General features: G+C 35.9%; 2 protein-coding genes across 2 annotated transcripts; both read right to left on the bottom strand.

Annotated features, from left to right (window-relative positions):
* Positions 1-106: 106 nt before the first annotated feature.
* LOC138309889 (uncharacterized) lies at positions 107-5,974 on the bottom strand. Its single transcript, XM_069251123.1, has 3 exons — positions 5,370-5,974; positions 2,572-2,941; positions 107-1,996 (listed from the first exon to the last, which is right to left on the bottom strand). The coding sequence occupies exons 1-3, from the start codon at positions 5,589-5,591 to the stop codon at positions 456-458; spliced, it is 2,133 nt and encodes a 710-aa protein (XP_069107224.1). The 5' UTR covers positions 5,592-5,974; the 3' UTR covers positions 107-455.
* Positions 5,975-9,174: 3,200 nt separating this feature from the next.
* Positions 9,175-19,860, bottom strand: LOC138319830 (uncharacterized). The gene is made up of 8 exons (XM_069262963.1): positions 19,253-19,860; positions 15,260-16,103; positions 14,003-14,185; positions 13,300-13,632; positions 12,748-12,856; positions 12,136-12,365; positions 11,154-11,280; positions 9,175-10,713 (listed from the first exon to the last, which is right to left on the bottom strand). The coding sequence occupies exons 2-8, from the start codon at positions 15,995-15,997 to the stop codon at positions 10,574-10,576; spliced, it is 1,860 nt and encodes a 619-aa protein (XP_069119064.1). The 5' UTR covers positions 15,998-16,103; positions 19,253-19,860; the 3' UTR covers positions 9,175-10,573.
* Positions 19,861-22,611: the final 2,751 nt, after the last annotated feature.

The following is a 22,611-nucleotide window of genomic DNA, read 5'->3' as shown; positions in this document are numbered from 1 at the left end:
TGTTGGAGTGGAAGGGAATGTTGTCTTACTTTGCAAGTTACAATGTTTAGATATCAGTTTGGTTATTTCAACTCAAAGCTAAAACAAACACAACAAAACGAAAAGCTGAACCTGAATATGCTGCTTTATTACTGAAAACACCGTTGAATAATGCCACAATAGAATCAAAATTACCGCTACTCCTGGACTCTGCTCGTAAGCATGTATTGTGTTTACCCTGGACAAAAACATACCGCTTTGGTTATAACGAAATTACTTTCTAGAAAATTGTTTGCAGTGTAACATTTTTCATGTTCCTGAAATATCTCTTTGACTTTAATGTTTTGTTTGAATCCCACGCAAGATCTTTGTTTTAAGGGTTTCTTAATTTCGATTTTGAAACTATAGATACCATTTCCGTTATATAAAAAGTTGTCAACATTCCGGATTTTAATTTTCATTTCATTATCTTATTGCTATTGTTGCTTGTTTTGCATAGTACGGAGACGACGCTGGAACTGTTTATTCTGTATGGGTGACATTTTCTGAACTTGGTTTCGGTTAGGTGATTTGTGTTGCAATTGATTCAATATGGGTGGAGCTTGATTGTCTTGTTTGCATGAACATGCATCGTCTTCACGACATTCCTTCGCTGACAACGAGTGGCAATGTGCAGTCATGAAGAAAATTGTTGCACGACATTCGCATGTCTGCGCTTCATCTTTGTCATTTAGGTTTCGTCTTCTTTTTATTTCTTTCTCTCGTACTGTGGATGGCTCTTTATCAAACGCAGGAACCACTAAATCTGCCCGTGTTGGTATTGGCGCTATGATGGATGGGCGTGACATAATGGTCGTTTGTGTTTGTATGTTTCCATTGAAAACAGGCTGTTGTGATGGGATCGTCACAAATCCAGAGTTGCTCTGAGGAAACTGCTGAGTTGTCACACTGCTGAACCCGGTATTGGTTAATGGAATGTTTGACCCTGCTACAGGCATGCTGTTTCCCGAAAATGCTTGTGGAATGAATCCTGTGTTCTGCTGGAAAACAGACGGAACACCACCACTGGCCTGTAGAGGGGTTTGCAGGGATGTGAATCCGGTACCGATATTTAAGGGTGGGCCCGATTGGGAAAGTCCCATGGGCAGTCTCGTGGACATGGGGACAGTGTTCGTGTTTACAAATGACGGTTGCTGTTGCAAAACAGCAGCACCGGAACTTCCAAAATTAGCTTGAGGTACCGCACTGATGCCTGGGTTAACAATTCCGGATGCGAAGTTGTTATTTGCGTAGTATGTCCCACCAAATCCACTCTGAATGGCTCCCCCGTTCATTTCCGATGCGTAGAGCGGTACACCACTGTTGAAAATAGGTGCTCTAGGAATAGCTGATTGCTGAAACGACATTGGTGAATTCAAGAAAGGTTGTGGTGGCAACGGGGATGAGAAATATGAAGGTTGAGCTGAATATCCAGTTAATCCTCTATTGTATGCTGACGATATATACATGAAAAAAGCTAACAGGATTAGTGCCAAACCTATACCATTTTCTCCCGCCAGAACACTGCTCGTTCCCGCAATTGCTGGTATTAGAACCGCTGGCTCAACAAGCTTTTCCGACGTATCTGGAGGGTCACTGCCATCGGTTGATGAGTTTGAAGATGTGCTTCCGCCTCCCGGTATGACAATTGGGACTGAACCTCCAGGTGACGGATTAGGTGAAGGATTGCCTCCTGGTAAAACTATCGGAATCGAGCCGCCAGGAGCAGCAGTACCACCAGGCTGAAGGGTTATGGCAGGATCCAAGGATGACCTGGGAACATGTATTCCAATACCATGGATATCTCCATCAAGCGGATCCATGGGATCGAAAATACTAGAGTATGCATCATATCTAGGCTTGTCGAAGTTTTCGGAGAACGGAATGCCTGCATCTAAGATCTGGACGTCGGCACAGTTGGTGATAGTCTGTTGACCACAGTTGTTGCTTCCCGGAGGATCACAGGCGGTTGTTCCATCTGATTAGAAAAAACATATATTTATATCATAAATAATTTATTATTAACTAGATCTAAATATAGTTCATTCATATGTTTGTTACAAATACAGAGATTTTAGGTTTTTATTTTTGTGTCTTACCTTACGAATATTTAAACAGATTATAAATTATTTGTGGAAAAATTAGGAATAGCTTCATTGTGATGCCTTCATTTTCATTAGACTACACATATAATGTCAAACACAAATCATGCATTACAGTTGAACCTCGTCAATAAGAACTCATATAACTCGAATACGTTGTTATTTCGAATTGTCTTGATAGTCGCAACAAACTAGGACACTCGAATAAAGTATTAGGGTTTGGCAAACTCCTATTCTGATTGTGGACAAGAAAAGTCTATATAGAAAAGTGAAACTTATTTACAGGTCCAACTGTGATGAAATAAATATTTGATATCCGAACAATGGTATCATTAAACAGGTGGACTTTATGTAAAGGTGTTAGTTATGGTCAATTTTATAGCATATTTATAGGAATTTACATACATTACAAATTGTCTTCTTGTTAATTTTCCTTTGTATTGTTATTTACCTCTCCATAGCCATTGTACAACACAGTTCTGACATTTGACTCCGGTGGGCAGCTGTAGGGTGTATGTGGCCAGCCCGAGCTGACGTGCCGACGGAATCTCCGTGATCTGGGTATTCTGCCACTTTAGAACATGTTGTTGGAAGCAGGCGTGGGACACCTTCGTGGAGTTATTAGTTACACACAATGAAAAGCGGAAGGTTCCTCCTGTGTTCAGTTGTCTGATATCCAATGAGATGTTGATATGCTGGCCCTCGTGGTATTGTGCTACAACCTGGCCAATGGCGTATTTCCCGCCGGACTCGTTTGGCTTGTTCGACGTGGCGGAGTCGCCACATGGGGCGCACTTCTGTTCGTAATCCGCATCGGTTGTCTGCAAGAAACCATAACTTTCATCAAGTCTCAAACAAGATTTCACGTTAAAATAGTGAAAATACATATTTCAAAACATTATTTTTATTCACTATCACAAACCTAAGCACCTTCGTGAACAAACTAAAGTACTGATGATGTATACAGTAAACGACAAAATCTGATATATGATCACATAAATAGGCTCCTTTTAAAGATACATCACTGCCGACAGAGCATAAATGATATTCATCATTTGAACAATAATTGGTGTTTAATCGTGTATATATATGCCTAATTAACACAAAAAAATAACATAAGATAATTAATTCGCCTTTGGTGCCTGCGCAATCATCACTTCATTCCATATAAGATATAGTACCACGGATTTTTTTCGGGATGCAACTAATTATTTTTCATATTTTTAACTTGAAGTAAAATTAGAAGCTCAAACTTTTTAATGGTGGTAATGGTGTAAAGTAAGTAACTTTTGTAACTGTAGAAAAATACCAAATCGTCTGCTCCTGTTTTTGATAGTGAGAAATTACCATTTGTCAGCGGTGGAGCATCTTTGAATAGAAAATGTTTATATTTCTTCTTACAATTTCTAATATCAATTAAAATCAGCATGATATACAATTAAGCTTGGAAAGAACTAAAGTTGTCACAAAATTAATCAACATCATATTTTAGACAGTAGAAAATAGATGCGTAGAATGAAATCAAAATGACAAAGTGGAACAAAGTGTAACGTTACCGAACATGATAAAGAACCATCTTATATACATATAACAGATTTTTTTTTATAATAAACATTGCTGATTATTGTTATAGAGAACTAAATCAATATACTAGAAAACTAATTGATGAAAAAGAAGTTTAAAGTTATCTTTATATCAAAATATTTCAAAGGATTAAATCCACATGGTTAATAACTGTCAAATCCTGCCAAAAACAGTCAAATAAGTTTTTTTTTTAAACATGCTACATTATGCGAAGCTTTTGCTTCAATGAGATATGATTCCTTTGACCATAGTTAAATCCCTTAAACTAATTCAATTATTATCATTAATAATAAATATTTTAAGTTTTTAGAAATCTGAGAAATGTCTGACATCCATTTCAGATGTCGTCTTAAACTGAAACATTCGTATAGTATTTTTAGAAAAATTTCAATATATGAAGCACCCCATTGTTAAAGATGCTCCACCTCCGACAGAGCATAAACGATACTCATCATTTGAACAATAATTGGTGTTTAAGCGTGCACAAAAATAATATTAGGTAATTTATTTTGCTTTTGGTGTATGTGCAATCAATACTTCATTCAATATAGGACATAGTGCCACGGCTTTTTTTCAGGATGGAATAAATTGTTTTTAATATTTTTATCTTGAAGTAAGATCAAACTTTTCAATGGTGGTCATAGTGTAAAGTATGTAACTTTTGTAAATGAAGAAAAATACTCAATCGTCAGCTCCTGAATTTTGTTTGATTGAGAGTGGTGGAGAATCTTTAATTTGACTGGTATACCGTTGTTTTTTGTTGTTTTCGAGCTAAACTGTTTAACGTGAAATCTTCGTTGTGTCAAAACTTTGGTTGGGTTGCTGTGAAACAACGATTATAAAAGCAACGAATTTGTATATTATGGTCAATTACCACAAAATAATAGTGGAGTTCCGAACGATGAATGAAAGTATACATGAACACTTAATACAGTAGTTAAGGGAATAATTATATTCATACATAAGGCGGTACCTAACATTAGTACAAGTAGGTTCGCTGTCACCAAACTAACCACATATCTCTGGCGTCACATAATTTGGGATTCTAAACCCCTGGGGGATAGATGGAACTCGCCATATTCATGTATGTTGAATATTACAAAATGTCACTATAATGATCCGAACAACTCGGTTCATCGTTGAAATATTAATGTATAATTTAAAGCACTTTAATCATTTTAATATGAAATAGTAAGAATTGTTTTCATCATGAAAGGTCCCTTTGGACCATACACTTTTAAGTCAAAATATGATGTCAAACTTGTTCACATTATGAAGAAAGCAAATATCCTTTACTACTCCTGTTTTGCCGCAAAGCATTGGGATCTTAAACAAACTTATTTTGATTCGATCCTTTTCAGACCCAGATGGACGGGAATTGGTCGAAATGAAAATTAATATAGAGTATGGAATATTTAACTATTTCAAAATGATGTAAATGATATAAAGCAGAGGCCACACCATTCCTATCTTAATAAATCTTATGGACTAAACAACATGTTCTTGATAATGAATTAAAATCGCTGTTCAACATACAAATGAATAAAAATAAGAAGTTTAAATATTTGACATAATTGTTCCTTAAATATGACTTGAAGATTGCTGTAAATTAAGGATTGAATTGATGACACAACTGTTAGGCTACCATGTTCCAAATATACTTACTCTTATGCCGCCACAGTTGAGCCTGCTGTAGTAGTCATGGTTAACAGCTTGCCATAGTTGGTTGGCATAGGCAGCATTCCCAAGATAAGCCCACATAGCTGACCTCATTACGGGGGATATCATGGCCCCTTCTAGGGGTTTAACCGCCCATACCGACGGTACACTGCCAATAGCGGCCAGCAGCAGGAGCAAGCCTGCCGTCACAAAGCGTTTAGCTTCCATTGTTCGAGTACCGTATGTCTACATAGCTAAAAACAGCCAGATATTGTTATTGTAGAAAATGGCCGCCGGATCAGCAATGACGGTTGAGAGGTATGATGGAATAGTTCCACGTGCGTATTGATGGTATGTTTGATTGACACGGGTGAATTATCCAACCTATCAAAGACACGAGCAGAGGGCTGGTAGTACACAGGGATGGGTAAATGTGGTAGGTGTGTGGTAAGTATACGTAAGATAACTTGAGGAACGTTATATTTGGAACAACAGTAGTGATTCACCGGAAATAGAACAGAATTTGTAAGGCTAACCTTAAACACATAAATTACTCGCATCCAAAAACTAGACTGCACGATGAATTGTTCTTTAGGAACTCTTCTTTTATGAAGTGAATCAATAAGCTTGATAATAAAGGGCGGAAAATATAACAAAATTTAGTAAGTAAATCTTTGCAAAAACCTATACCAGACAAGAATACCACGGAAGTGGATGTGTCACCATTACAGCAGTTTTAAACATCATAAAAATGTTTACGTTTGAAAATATTGTTAATAATTAGGTAACAAGTTAATTATCAAGTTCCGTATATCTTGCAAATATTGACGGATTGTTACCAGTATCAAACTCATCTGAAATATCATTGATTTAAAGCAATATTCATAATTTGGTTTAAATCGGATAATAAACACACGGAAGTGGATGTGTCGCCTGCATAGCAGTTTAAAGCAGTTATTTACAGTTGATAATATTGTTAATAATTAGGCGAAATTATCAAGTTCCGTAAATCTTGCAAACATTGACGGATTCTCATCCGTTTCAAACTCATCCGAGATCTCATTTATATAAAGCAAGATACCATTTGGTTGAAATCGGACAATAAATACTAAAGTTATCGAGCGGAAACTATGGATTTATCTGTTTTGACGATTTTAAAGTCCCGTTACTCTTGCAAATATTGGTGGATTTTGACCAGTATCGATCTCATCCGAGATCTCATTGATATAAAGCAATATACCAAATTTGGTTGAAATCGGACGAAAAATACTCAAGTTATCGCACGGAAACTTTTACCTGACGCCGCCGACGCCGACATAGTGATACCTATGTATCGCTCTTGCGATAATGTTGACTCTTCCTAAACACTTACTGCTATTTTTTTTTTTACTTTATGATAAGACAAATTCATGAGTAAGGTTTTGTGATATTGAAGGCAAGGAATTCTTCTGGTTCTTAGACGATGATCAACATAACAAAAATATATTGGTAAATCTATTGAACTTTCATATGTCATTTATGCAGGAACTTTGAAAGCAAGAAGGCATCAAACGTCACAGTGTTCAGGAGCCTCCTTTTACTCTCAATAGTGCTCAAAGCATTGTAGAAGTTGAGGAACGTGACCTTATTCAAGGTATTTATCTGTAACTTGTGTGATGCTTTCCTATTGATAATTTTTTAACTTCATGAATGCTTTAAGATAGGATTGTTAATGAAAGAGGGGCAAAGAAAAAAATCAGAAGCAGTAAGGAATAAAATTTTTACTCGAATGTATTGAGACAATGGCTGCAAGCACACTCGATAAGTTACTAATCCAGGCTGATATTGAATCTAATTACATCAAAGCTTTGTCATTTTGTATCACTGGCAGTTCTATATAGATAAACTTGTATGGTTCATAGAGTCAACTGTTGTAAAGGTGTTATTTATCATTTACATAAATACTTTAATTTATTATAATAAGTATTTTGTATGCTTTTAATACATGTGCTCTGATTATAGAGTAAACTATCGTAAAGGTGTTATTTATCATTTCTATAAATACTTTAATTTATTATAATAAGTATTTTGTATTTTGCATGCTTTTAATACATGTACTCTGATTATGTATACAAGTTGGAACAGACCACACCTCGATGGGATATACCTGGTGATCAGTTTGACAGGTAAATGATTGAATACCTGTACAAGGAAACACGACATGTAATAGCTTACCTGGCGCTACAGATTATCCTTGTGTAAAGGAACGTCGTCGATAGCATTAATAGGTATTTACTATCTTCACACGAAATCATCTTTGTGGTTTCGTATCTGTATGATTAGATTTATTCCATATTAACAGCCAGTGCCAATTAAGGACGGCCTCCCTTCTATGTTGTGTGTTGGGTGTGTATTTGGGAGACTACATTCGTATTATGCCTCGTTGTAATAAGTGAGATATTTGCTCTTTTTATAGTCTTATCTCAATGAAGCATGCTCCAGAGACACCGAACAGACACACCTTACCCGGTCACAATATACTGACAACTGGCGAACCAGTCGTCCCACTCCCGTTATGCTGAGCGCTAAGCAGGAGCAGAAACTACCTCTTTTGAATTGGTATTTCGCAAAAAAATATTACAAGCGAGTGTTGTTAATATGAGTAATCGGTCAATATTTTATAAAAAAAATATGTGTGAAATACAGAATTGACTATAGAAGATTATTTCATCAGCTTTTCTGTTATTGGTTACGACCTTTAGTATGCTGTTGAATCACCACGGAGTATTAAACTTTAATATCCTGAACAAAACTCTGATATATGGCTCAAGTTATTTTATTCACCATGGATCGATGCACTCACATACAAATCCGTGTTTAATACATGAATCTGTGTCGGTACCACATCTTAAATGAACACGATATAGCCAATATGCACATGGCGAATAAAATATAAACTCGCCGAAACTCATCATGTTAACAAAAAAAAAACCCAGAATAATATAAGTATTTTGTCTTTTCTTAAAAAATAGTTTTATTCACGGTTCATGATTTGTTGAACATTTATAAAAACTTTCTCTCTTTTGTACATTCATAATCATGTAAATAACAGCACTCAAATACTTTCTGGGAAAATGAAATCCCACCATTCTTGCCTAGCACATAATACTTTACATAGAATTAACAGTAATACAACGTTACGTAAGGAAACTAATACGAAATGAAATATTTCACTGAAACATTACATATTTGAAAAAAATAAAACAAAAAATACAGAAAATGCTCAACAAAATTCCAAAAACTAAGTAAAGTTATTATTCAACATACTAAAGCAACGCAAAAATGAAATTAGGATGAATAAGATTTCACTGGTAAACCAACAAATTATCTAATATTTGTGCATAACTGAATATATGTACTGTTTTCACTGAAAACACTTGCTGTAGAAAACAAAATAACGAACAAATCAGATATATCAAGATTTACGAATATTGATTACATGAGAAATTGCTAATTGCATCTACGATAAACAACATAAAACAAAAATCAGATCTTAAAGTGAAAGTTATTCCAATACAAAAAGGATGCATAATGACTGTTAACACCAGCAAATCCTAGCTTGTGTGGTCAAAAGAATAAACCATTTCAAAACAAAAACAAAAACACAATTAAAACACTTGAAATAAGAACTAAATTTGTTGAACATACTGTAAATAATAGCGTCTAATTGTCATTGTGTATTTTGTCATGCCAAAGCAAAGTGTCAGTGGGAGTTTAGACATGTTTTAGTCACATGGTTATCACCATTGCCAATATGGAGACATAAACAGATAACTATTTCAGTAGACATGTGTATGGGGAGATATTGGACCCTTCCGGGGGTTTGACCGTTCATACCAATAGTACACTACCAATAGCTGCCAGCAGCAGGAACAGGCCTGTCATCACACTTGACAACACAGTTATACACTCTATGACACTTATTACAATTTGTTTAACCATGCTTATCATAAACGTCACATTAGATGCCGAAATTCCTCTAGTCACAGAAAATTCCTTTGGTCACAGAAATTCCTCTGGTCCCAGAAGTATTCAGTTTTTTGTGTGATCAAACCATTAATGAATCTCCATTAATAAAGCCAAAACAATTTTGATAAATAGCTACTTATCCTGGAGATGAAATTATGAGAAAACTATTGCATGCCTAATCATTTCCTAAATATGAAGTCTTTTTAACGACAAACATCTATGCAGACAATATAATTTTCCTGCTGTATTTTTTATAGAAAAAAGTTCCTTCTTGAATAATACGACAATTATAATAACCATAAACCGAGTTTTATAAATTTGTTGTAATATGGTGTCATCTGCACAGGCCTTGGTTATTGGTAGGAAGAGTTGATATTCTCATTCATTCCAAATTGATAGTTTCTTCACTTTCTTGCTCAAAAAGTAAGAAAGTCACATAATATAAGTAATCGGAACTCATGGTACTCCATGATATGATAAAGAAATACTTAATAATATTCATCCAATCAGAATGTATCATTAGAATAATTGAATGTTCTATCTTTTCTAATCAGAATTTGGCATTTGACTTAGTGTCTCTTTCTCCAATTGGTTGGATAGACAAATGTCTCCTCCAATCGGCACCAGTTATTAGGACGTCTTGTATTATTGGAAAGACTAGTAGAATGATTAAATCAGTTAGCCTTAACTACCAGATAGATCATGTTGTCCTGGTGGTTTTTCATCCAGGTGTTTGCAAACGTTAAAGATCTTGTCAAATCAGAACCAGCCACCAGTTTTCTTCTATTAGACAGTATTGTCAAAATTCAATATGTCATTCAATTAGACATAAATAGTAGTTTGCTCTTTGATTGAAATGATTAAATCATGATTCTCATTTTGTAAGAAAAGGCTACCAGCAAGGTATTTACTTTTTCTTCTTGTTGGAAAACAAAAAACAAAGCTCATCCAATCAGATTTACTCTTGAGATTAACTGTCTAGTGTCTTTGGTTAGCACACAGCACTAAACCCGTTTTTTGGGTTGCTAATAAACATATTATGTCTCTTCCAATCAGAACTGGTCTTTGGAATTGCCTATTGCACAAGTTCATCTTTCAATTGGTTGAGTAGTCAACTTCATCAACCTATCAGTCAGCCATCAGATCGAGAATCTTACCTTTCCTTTCGGCAGGAACAGGTCAATCATTGACGAAATGACATTTCAGAATCGGTCATCAAAAGGGAAAATCCCCTCCACAATGTACCGAATCATGTGTCGCTTTTCCTTGATAATGGAATTCATGTTGTTTTGAGTTGTTCTAAGCACATCCATGGACACTTGATTGAGTGCTGCTTTGAATGCTGGAATTAGGAAACAAAAGTTTTACAGCATGTGCAAACTTCAACGAGTAAATGAACGGTAATTAATCATTGTATCCAATAAAATGCTGTATTTCAATTATATAGAGAATTATATATGTTATGCTTCAGTCTATCTTAACTTACAATATGGACATTAATATATGTATTAAAACCACTGTAAGATATAAATGTGCTCTCCTCGATGTCTAATTATGAAAGTATGCAATGCCGAATGCATCTCTACTAGACACAATAGGATGCAACTTATTAAGGTAACATCATATATTCCTATCCCATGTTTCATTATTGGACAATAATTATTATCATATATTATATGTATAACTACATGACTGTATACGACTTCAAATGTGTTTCAGATGTCCAGCTATGTCAATTCTTAACACTTGTTCTTTTAATCTACAAAGTTCTGTAAAACTTACTTTCATCCTTTGAGCAGGTGTAGAAAACCGTCCACACAGCTCCCGAGTAGACTTCACTTGGCAGTGGGAACTCATGGCTTATGTTCAGCAGTTTTCCCAGGAAACAGTAGGCATGATAGTACAGATCCTACAGAATAGATGGACAGTGAACCATTTCTAATTAGTATTTTGAATTAACATTTCTTAATCCAAGAATCATCTCTTTTTCATGACAATACAAATATGGAAATTATCAGAGAAATATTATGAAACTTGAAAGCTAACGCCAGTGAAGACCATGTAAATAGTTTGTAGTAAATCAAACAATACAAACTTGAATGTTAAAGTTGCTCCACCGCCGACAGAGCATAAATGATATTCATCATTTGAACCATAATTTGTGTTTACTCATGTATAAATATATACATATGTCTAATTAATACAAAAAATTACTATAAAATAATTTATTTTGGTTTTGGTGCATGCCTACTCAGTACTCCATTCCATACAGTGCCATGGATATTTTTCGGGATGCAATTAATTGTTTTTAATATTATCATCTTGAATTAAAATTAGAAGCTCAAACTTTTCAATGGTGACAAAGGGGTAAAGTAAGCAGCTTTTGTATAAACTGAAGAAAAATATTAATTCTTCTGCTCCTGTTTTTGATAGAGGAAAAATACCATTTGCCAGCAGTGCAGCATCTTTAATATATATCACAGCCAATCTAGTAGATACCGTAGCTATTTCATTCAAGTTAACTCCAGTGACTGATGAGATAAATATTATAGATTTATGAATGTTTTAAAGCTATCATCCTCGATATCTAGGGGTAAAAGTCATCTAAAATTGTATAGGTGTGCATAATCTCTGAATATTGAGGATGGCATGCAAGTGTTATAAGAGAGGAAATAAAAATCTTACAGTGTGAAATATCATTGAAAAAAAGTATCTTGAAGGAAATTAATGAGTCACTGAGTTAAATAAATTTTATTCAATATACCTGGTACCAGTTGCCAAGGGTAAGACAGCGAGGTGTTGGGCGGATACGGATCCCCTGGTAATTAGCTGCTGAGGGACGCCCCAACATCATAGCCAGCAAGGCAAGAAACTCATTCTCCGTCACATACAGATTGCGACCCCAGTTCAGAAGAAGAAAGTACCGTAAAACATACACACAAAAACCTGTCTTCCTGCCATAGCGCTCAATCCACTTACTCTCTGACCCAATTCCTGATAAATCAAAATGAAAAACTCATCAAATCTGGATCTTATCTATTCTATGCTGAATTGATTATCTAAAGAAAGCTGAACAGATATACATTCATAATTTGACATCCCCATTGTGCTAAGTGATGTCAGCTTTAACATTAGACACTCTAGCCTCGAGTGTCAAGGTACAAGGCTTATATTTCAATTTCCCTAAATACATAACCACAACAGCTGAATTTATCATTTAATAATGAAAAAAACACCAATTGGCAATAAATAAATCAACCTAATAACAATGCAAATGTATTAAACAACTGAACCTATCAAAAGAACACACCACATAACAATATTGTATGTTCACACTATATACTGTTACTCTATTGAATTATTGTACATTCCTTACTTTGTTCCATGTGAGACATGATGTAGTGGAAGTGTTTCAGATTCCAGAATATCTTGTCAGGTTGGATACGGTTTATTGAAGGAATGTTGTTATCCTCCACAGCTAAAACCTAAAACATAAAATTATATAAATATATAATAATATTAAACTGATACTATTATATATTATGTACCTAACACTAAAAATACATGTACCTTATAATTATAAATAAATGTGACGGACGTAGTAAAAATCCCTTTTAACTTCCCTCATGTCGTTTAAGGAAGATTAAGGCTTAGGAAAAGAGTACAGTTATGATAAAGTTAAAAACATCAAGTAAAAGACACTCCAGCCTACAATTAGTACTTGAAAAACTGCCTTAATGCTTTTATTTGATCTAAGTATACCTAAATCTACATCAACAGTATGTCTGACCAATATTAGCATGCTCAGTACTAAAATGTCCTACTTTAATGTGTATTGTTTTTAAAGAACAGTTCAGCGCAAGTATCCAATTACATGTACGCAAATATCTGCATATGAGTACAGTTTATTTAAAATTAATATATTCACCCCTGCTGTCCTAAGAGGTTCCCATGGGCTACGGCCATACTCCTCCACCATACTCTCATGTCTCTGTAGAACAATCCTATACACATGAGCTCTGAGTGGGGCAAGGGCGACCTCAGCGCACGGTTGACCTTGACTCATGTCCTCGACTACCACACGGTGCCAGTAAAAGTTATTATGCATTCCCATTACCCTGGCAACAAAGCGGCCTTCTCGAATTCCCTTCTCTAAGACTTGAGATAGATACCCTGTTTTACTAGGCTTCTCTGGGGGTACACCAAGGTTGTAGAAGTTACGACTGTGAACCACTGCTCCACGGAATCTCATATTGTGTCTCTGGAATGAGAGTGTCCGTCATATGTAGGTATTTATTCAATGTAAAATCAATTCATGTTTTGTGTATGTGCCATGTAGCAATATTTTTTTCACTTGACAATAGCCAAATTGTTATTTCCAAAATACTCACTATTTCCTGCCCAAATATATTGCATGCACTATGGGCATATTTTATGTACTTGTTCAATGCTACCAAATTCAGATACATATAACTTGAAATTCAATTCATGTGAAGAATTTTAAGTCTGCCAACTAGGAATGCAAAGTTCAAATTCACATTTTAATTCAGAACCAAAGAAGGGACCAAGAATTTATTAATATGTAGAACTGATATAAATCACGTCTACCGCTAGCTGCTAAGATCCCTTACCATTTCCTGAGCGAACACCACGTTAGTCTCCGGAACATCATGTTCTCTGATCCAATCAGCCACACCCTCAATTCCACGACCTTTGATATCCAGTTTCCTTTGAAGCCCACTTCTCATGTAAGGACCAGTAAAGTCATTTCCAGCTACTATACTGAGCTCCACCAACAGGTCATGTCTGGGAAGCTGAAAAACCAACAGGTTCATTGGGGCAACAGGTTATAGGTCAACCTATAGTACTCACATACTACTATCAGTCAATTTGTAAAACTGTGCAAGGATGTCTTGAAAGAATTTGGAAAAGATAACTGACATTCAACTACAACTATACTTGTGCAACAGGCTTTTAAACACAATCTTGAACAGTTGTGATACTTAATCTGGGAATGTCCATGACTATATCAGTTGTGACACTCACTCTGAGAATGTTCATTTAAGCATTGAACGTCTTTCAGTTGGCATTCATAGCCAATATGAATGCTAACTGGACAGAGGCAAATTCCATGAAGCGCGTGTTGAATTTGCCTCTGTTCAGTTGGCATTCATTTTGGCTATGAATGCCAACTGAAAGACGTCAATGCTTATATCTACATTTGGTCACAATTTTATGATGAAATATCAAGGGATTTTGCATCTATAACGAAATAATCATTCGTAATTGTCACGGATGGAACAGCCATTTAAACAGCCGTCTTCCATGATCGCTGGCACGACATTGTGACGTCACAATGATAATGATGTCAAAATAAGCGTTTGTAGTTCATTGTCTATATGACTGCCAACTGCGCTTAGTAAAGTTACATAGTGGGACTGCAGTGAAAATGTAAATATAACTGGATCAGTAGTGTAACTAATTACCCTGAAATGTTCATTTCTCGATCAGTTATGATACTAATTACCTGATAATGTTCATGACTGGATCAGTTATGATACTTAACCTGAGAATGTTCATTTCTCGATCAGTTTTGACACTCACTCTGAGAATGTTCATGACTCGATCAGTTGTGTAACTAATTTCCCTGAGAATGTTCATGACTCGATCAGTTGTGTAACTAATTTCCCTGAGAATGTTCATGACTCGATCAGTTGTGATACTAATTACCCTGAAATGTTCATGACTGGATCAGTTGTGTAACTAATTTCCCTGAGAATGTTCATGACTCGATCAGTTGTGATACTTACTCTGCGAATGTTCATGACTCGATCAGTTGTGATACTTACTATGAGAATGTTCATGACTCGATCAGTTGTGATACTTACTCTGAGAATGTTCATGACTCGATCAGTTGTGATAACTCCAACAATCAACCGCTCTGGCTTTATGGGTATATCACATGCTGCACCCAGCTTCAGGTCCCCCATCATATCAAATTGTGTGCTAGGGATGAACGTACAGTTTTCAAATATACAAAAGTCAGAATCGTTACTAAACACAGCATATGCCTTCTCTCGCTGTTGTAAGGCCTGAGCTATCACACAGTCTGCTTCCCCTGCAGGGTCTTGGTAAACTTCACAGCCACATTGTCTAAGAGTGTGTATAAACTGTTCTTCTTGTAAAAGTGGTCGGACAATTTCCTGAAGTTCTGAGATAGGCATTGCACCACAACAAACTCTCATCATGTTATCAATTTTTCCCACATCTCGATGATGTCTTTCAATCCATGTGTCCATTTTCTCTCGGGTTGTTTCTGTAGATGCGCCTTTAGCGCCATCAACAAAGAACACCAGATTTATACGTAAAGCTTTCAGATCTTGAATAAGTTTCTTCAGATAAACATCAAGGGCTGCATACTCTCCTCCCATGATCCAGAGGTAATCGTTCTGCTTGTGGTGACAAATAGAAAACCAAAACTGTTCCAGAACAAACAATTCGAAGGAGTAGTAATCCACAAGTATCTCTATACCATTTCGATTGCGGGCCAATTGCACCAGATCAACCTGTTCTACACAGGCCTCTCTCTGCCGCATACAGGCAGACAACAGTCCCTGTACACCCATCCTCCTGATAGTAAACAGCCAACACAGAAGTCAGCGAGGTCACATCATCAACATGAACAGGATGCCTTTTTAAATAGTAGTAGTAGTGATCAATGTGCTGATTGGACTGCAAAGCAAAAATTATACTTGAAAAAAGACTGCCTGATAATCTTTTTTTATGCTACTGGTATGATGTGTAACAGGAGAGGAGAAAATATAAGCCTGGTGACTTGGCCAGACCTTGAATTCAAAACCAGGACATCCGATTCTAGCTGAATGTTCTACAAACTGAGCTACCTGGTCACTGATGATCGACCCAATCCCTCAATAGATGTTAATGTAGATATGAGATTTTGAAATTAAAAAAAAGTGTATTGGATATGGTCTGGGTCGAACATTGGTGACCAGGTAGATCAGTCGGTAGAGCACTCCGCTTGTGTTCGGAGGGTCCCGGGTTCGAATCCCAGTCTGGCCGCTACATTTTCTCCTCTCCTGTTACAGAATTGGTGCCCTACTAAGTAACCCACGGTGGTGGTATTTGGAAGGGTGTCTTATGTCTTCAAGGGTGAAGAATTTGAGAAAGGAGGGAGTGTAGCAGGATTGGACTGGGTTGATCATAGGTGACCAGGTACCTCAGTTGATAGAGCATAAAGGTCGTAAGTCTACACGTAGACTTAGACGTAAACGTAGACCTTACGTCCGAACTTACGTGTGCGTAAGATGTGTTTCACTAAAGGGCGTAACTCTGCACGTTCGTGTAAACGTAGACGTAGGATTTTGCGTAACTTACGTCTGAAAATCAATTTGTAACATCACGTCTGATTGGCTGATGCGACTTGGTGCCCGATCAAATTTGGCGGGTGTTTTAAAACTTTTTATATTCCGGCTTGTTATCTATTTGATATGTTTTATATTTCTTATGTTTTATCGTGTACAAAACTAAACATGCCATATATTTGACATGAAAAAATATTTGTATAAAAATCGATGCTTAACTCCATTTTACAAATTGCCAGGAGTGAATTTGAAAATGATTTTTGTAGGACTGAATTTACATGTATGCAACATAACATGTATTAAAAATCGTTAATTATTATTAAAAAGAGATCGAGATTTATCGGAATTATCCTACTATTTGGTATTTTGTAACGGGATATACAATTACCTATCGACCATTTATCAGGATATCCTAATATTTGACAGGGTCGTAAGAAGCGGGGGAGCATGGGGGGCATTGCCCCCCCTTTTTTTACCGAGTGAATTGTTTTAAAAATGCACATTTAAAGAAAAGGGGTCCTCCTGCTTCATTTAGAACATTTTCCGCTGCGCAGCGCGTTTCCTAAAACGTTCAAGCACGTAATGTTCAAAATTTTAATAATGAAAATTCAATACGTGACACGAACTACGGCGCTCGCAAATTCAACAAAATAAATTGTAAAACTCATCTCAGCCATTCTAAATCGTAATTTTTCGGCGCTCGCAAATTCAACAAAAGGCATCGTTTAAACTCATGTCTGCCATTCTAAAATCTAAATTATGACAAATCGGCAAATCGTTGACTAATAATCGAAATCAACAAGACACCTGTATACCAATTGATGTATTCAAAAATAAAATCGATATACGCTCTTATGTGATTAAAAAGCATGGTAATTTAATCTTGCTGTTTACATGTTTTTTTCAACTGACCACTAATAAATGTAATTTAGAAGCAATCTCTGATTGATATTTATTGTAAGAATTAAGCCGCGGAAGGTAATGCGTGTCTCCGATGTTATGTAATTTATAATTTTAAGACAGATTACTATAATATAAACTTCTATCAATGCTAGAATGATAAAAATAACAGATTCTTGGGTCATGTACGGTACTCATTATTAGAGAAGACTTACTTCGTTATCGTTTCAATCAGTTTCATATTCAATTCAGAAAATGTACAATGTGTATTTGTTATAACATCATGCAATGCAATAATAAACTACACATTTTCGGCTAACATTCAACAAGAGAGTTTGATTAACTTTTATCTCTATGTATTCTTCGGTAGAGTAACGATGCATTCTGTACATCTAGATGTACATATGCACATGTACAATACTCAACAGGCGAATTAGTTCCTAAATAGTTTTATATTAAACCTATTTTGGTCCCATTACAATATTATTGTTCTGGAAAAAAAATACCATTTATTACAGCTGCATAGGACATGGTATATCTATTTTTTTTTTTTTTTTTTCGCATTTTCGAAGTGTTGGGTGAATAATGCATCCGGATCAAAGATCCGTCACTTGGTTTTTCCTTTAGTTTGACATGATTGCATCCGTAATCAACAAAGACGTCTGCTGTTGATTTTAAACCTGTTTGAACGGTCAGTGTTGTAAATGACCGGCTTAAGTATCTAAAATATCGATTTCTACTCAACCGAAAACTTATTCGATGTTCTCTCTCAGTCAGAAAACTAGCGCAATGTTGTTGTGAAGTGGGTTACGTTTAATTCTATGTGTACTCCAAAGTAGACGTAGAGTTACGTGTAAAATTAATCGTAACTTCACTTCACGTAAAGTTACGACCTTTAGTGAAACACGTTTTAGACGTAACTTAGTCTACGTCTACGTTTACGTCTACGTGTAGACCTACGACCTTTAGTGAAACTCAGTCCAGGTACCTCAGTTGATAGAGCATTTCGGCTAGTGTTTGGAGGGTCCCGGGTTCGAATCCCGGTCTGGCCACTACATTTTCTCCTCTCCTGTTACAAATGTAAAATTACAGATTTACACATTTATCATTATTGAGTTTTATTTATTCATTTTTTTTCAAATTTTACTTTCTGGAAGATTTTTACCTTTGGTATTTCAAAATAAAGGGATAACAAAAAAAGGTACTTTTTTTAGCAATGGAGTTATTAATAACAGGGGAGATAATTATTCATTGTATAAAAATTGTAGTAGGCCTATAGGTATACATAGCTACCACATAAACCGGAGTGTACTCATCAGTCATCACATGTTGACTATCTTCTGGTATAATACAAAGAGCATCATTTATTGAAATGTCACTACCATGCGCATGCCTCTTCAGGCACCGTGTAAGTTAGGCCTACTTATATTTAGTGCAGACGAAAAAGTGCTTGTCACATAAGGTTTTCAGTTGACATTAATGATTTTACTCGTGCCTTGCTCGATTTCTCATTTACAGCATCTTACATAAGCATGTGTGTAAAATTGTATTTATATATTGGACGTGGTAAAGCCATTGTTAACACTTGTACAGTCTTACCATTTGCAAAATAGCAGACAAATAGCAGCCGTGGATAGCACCGGATGCCAAGAATACCGCCCGGAAGTGGATTAATAGCCGACAGGACTACAAAGTGACAGCAAGCAACAACAATGTCACTAAACCTAAGATATAGGGTTACCCTGGTACAATGAAAATACAACAAATAAATGAAGATTCCTGGTAAATCTATGTTTTGGCATGTATGGTTTTGGGTTCTGTCTGGAGCAGTTATGGTCAACGCGAGGTAATTTTGACGACGGCGACCCACGATTTGAAAAAAAAAAAAAAATAGATCAGAAGGTGAAGAAAAGTGCGGTGTTAAAGGCCCACTACCTTTCCGGTGCAAAATTTAAAGGTTTCTTGAAAACATCAATAACATAAGAACATACATATCGATGGCATAAGATGAGGTAACAACACCAAACATATGCAAAATTTTCTGCGTAATTTATGATAACTGTGGAGATTCATTTCGCTGTTTTGCCGTCTGCCGCAGTGATATTAAACTACCGGACGGTATTTAGGACGACGGCGGGAAACATAAGACGACCCGCGTTATGAAAATTGACGTTTTATTTATTTGAATTATATTGTTCAGTAGATGATGATAAGTGTAGTATTAACAGTAAATTAATAACTTTTGCGACTCTACAAAATAATCGATCTCGTTTTACATTTCCATTTTAAAAATGAAAAGCCGTTTCAGAAAAGTAGTGGGCCTTTAAAGGTGAACTAGTTACTTTTGGGACTTTATAAGAACACTGCGGTTCTCCATCAGGTACATCACATTGAACTCTTTTTCCCACTACTTATAAAAAAGTTTCTTAAAAACAATAATATTATATGAAAATGTATTCGTTTATGGCCTAAGAGAACGTTATAACACCAACCAAATGCAAGATTCCCTGCGTAAACTATGTTAGCAGTGAAGGTTCTTTTTCGCTGTATTACCGTTGGCGCAGTGATAATCAACCGACGGGTGGTAATCAGGACGACTACGGGAAACATAAAACGACCCGCGTTATGAAAATTCACACTTAATTTATCTTAATTAAATTGTAAAGAAAGTAATTGTAAGTGTAGTAATTAACGGTAAATTAATTACTTTTGTAACTCAGTAGATTTTAAAATCCAATTTTAAAAATTAAAAGCCGTGTTGGAAAGGTAGTAGGCCTGCTTTTTTCTCTTTTATCTCAATGGCGGTGTTTTATGATCATGTACAAACCTGGTCTGTGTATATGTATAGACAAGGTCATCCCCGATACTCGAGTGGTTACTTTCACTGTCGTTATATCCATCCCTATACACGTATCTCATGTATAGTAAATTTAAGGCAATTCAGGAGGGAAAAAATGACCAATCACGGCGCAGACTTGTAGAGCAGGCTTCCTTTGAAGATAACAGAGAGAGTGATGTCCAACTTCAAAGCTGCGAAATGTACCATTATTTGATTCTTTTGATATACATCAAAGGGCCAAACTACCTGGTCATCCGTTGTCGCACAAAGAAAATACAGGTTTTGCCATGAGTGGATATATAACGACGGTGATAGTAACCCCTGGTTATACAACAATATTTCAGATGACAAAGACATGTTCAGTGAGCGTTGTTCCTTATCCCATTTTTCCAACCGCACAGAATCTAAATTATTCCACTGCTCTGATGTAGGTGCGGGTGTTTCATAGTCTTCATTGCCTTCCTACTGTCAGTAATTATTCAGCTAATATCTTGTACAAAGTATAATTTTGTCTTGCGAACGACTTTAAGATTCTCCAAATACTAAATGATGCTGACCACTCCCCGTCGTGTTTTACTTCTACTAGTATAGCCATACCTTGTTATTCTTTGGCTTCGCCTTGTCTGTCTTGAATTCCTGAAAAAAAGTGACGAGGAACGTGTTTTGATGTCCATTTGTATAAGCCTATTGTAGTAAAATATGGGAGACTCCCAATATACCTTCAGAAGTGGTTGATGGCAATAATGAGCTTCGCTTTCGTTACAGTCGAGGTTTCAGGCTCATTGTTTAAAGGCAAAAGGAGACGGTGGTGATATATGTAGTGACTATATTGCCTATCCTTCTGTGACACGTTATCCTCATTTCTAGCCTTTTGTTTTGTCTACATGTGATTAGTCACATCACCTTCTCAGGCATTAGATAAGGTTTACACCCCACCTAGACCTGTAATTGATATTGCTTAGTTCCTCTGAATACTTATATTTACTTAATACCGTGGTTGAAGTTTACCCTTGTCCAGGACTTTGCCTAGGTCCGCCATTATCCATGTTTGTGTCTGTAGGGATGGTCGAATCATCCATAAAAATTCTAGCCTATAGCTTCTTGATACTGCTGGGAGAATCTTTGTCTTTGAGCTTTCAAGACCCCTAATAAGAAGATATTTACATATAAATAGTATGTAAAACCAAACTGAGGAATACATAGCCACAAATCGTGAACCATAAGCTTGATTGTCCAATATCTGCCTTTGTAAAACCTAAATCAAGTCAGTAAATTAAAGCGAGGATGTTAAACATTTACTTATTTCAAAGTGGAATTTTATCATTATTTTTTAAATAAACATTTAATGGAGAAAGCAACTGTTACTAAAAAAATGTCTAAATTAACTACCATTCCAGAGCAAAACAAAGGTTTCTTAAAAATATTAATAACATCAGAAAATACAAACATTGTATCAATGACCCTAAGATGGGGCTACAAGTCTAAACATATGCAAGAAGACGACCCGCGTTATGAAAATTAAAATTTTATTTATTTTAACCAAATTGTTAAGAAGGTATGATATGTGTAGTATTAAAGGTAAGTTAAGAACTTTAGCGACTCTACAAAATTATAGACCTCGTTTTACATTCCCATTTAAAGGCCCACTACCTTTCCGGTGCAAAATTTAAAGGTTTCTTGAAACAAAAAGCCGTTTCGGAAAGGTAATGGGTCTTTAAAGGCCCACTACTTTTCTGAAACGACTTTTCATTTTTAAAATGGGAATGTAAAACGAGATCGATGATTTTGTAGAGTCGCAAAAGTTATTAACTTACTGTTAATACTACACTTATCATCATCTTCTGAACAATATAATTAAAATAAATAAAATGTTAATTTTCATAACGCGGGTCGTCTTATGTTTCCCGCCGTCGTCCTAAATACCGTCCGGTAGTTGAATATCACTGCGGCAGACGGCAAAACAGCGAAATGAATCTCCACAGTTATCATAAATTTGCATATGTTTGGTGTTGTTATCTCATCTTATGCCATCGATATGTATGTTCTTATGTTATTGATGTTTTCAAGAAACCTTTAAATTTTGCACCGGAAAGGTAGTGGGCCTTTAAGGTACTGCGTC

Source organism: Argopecten irradians, chromosome 1, assembly GCF_041381155.1.
Source record: "Argopecten irradians isolate NY chromosome 1, Ai_NY, whole genome shotgun sequence".
Lineage (NCBI taxonomy): Eukaryota > Metazoa > Mollusca > Bivalvia > Pectinida > Pectinidae > Argopecten > Argopecten irradians.
The sequence above is the reverse complement of the archived record's forward strand: the minus strand, read 5'-3'. Positions and strand labels throughout refer to the sequence as shown.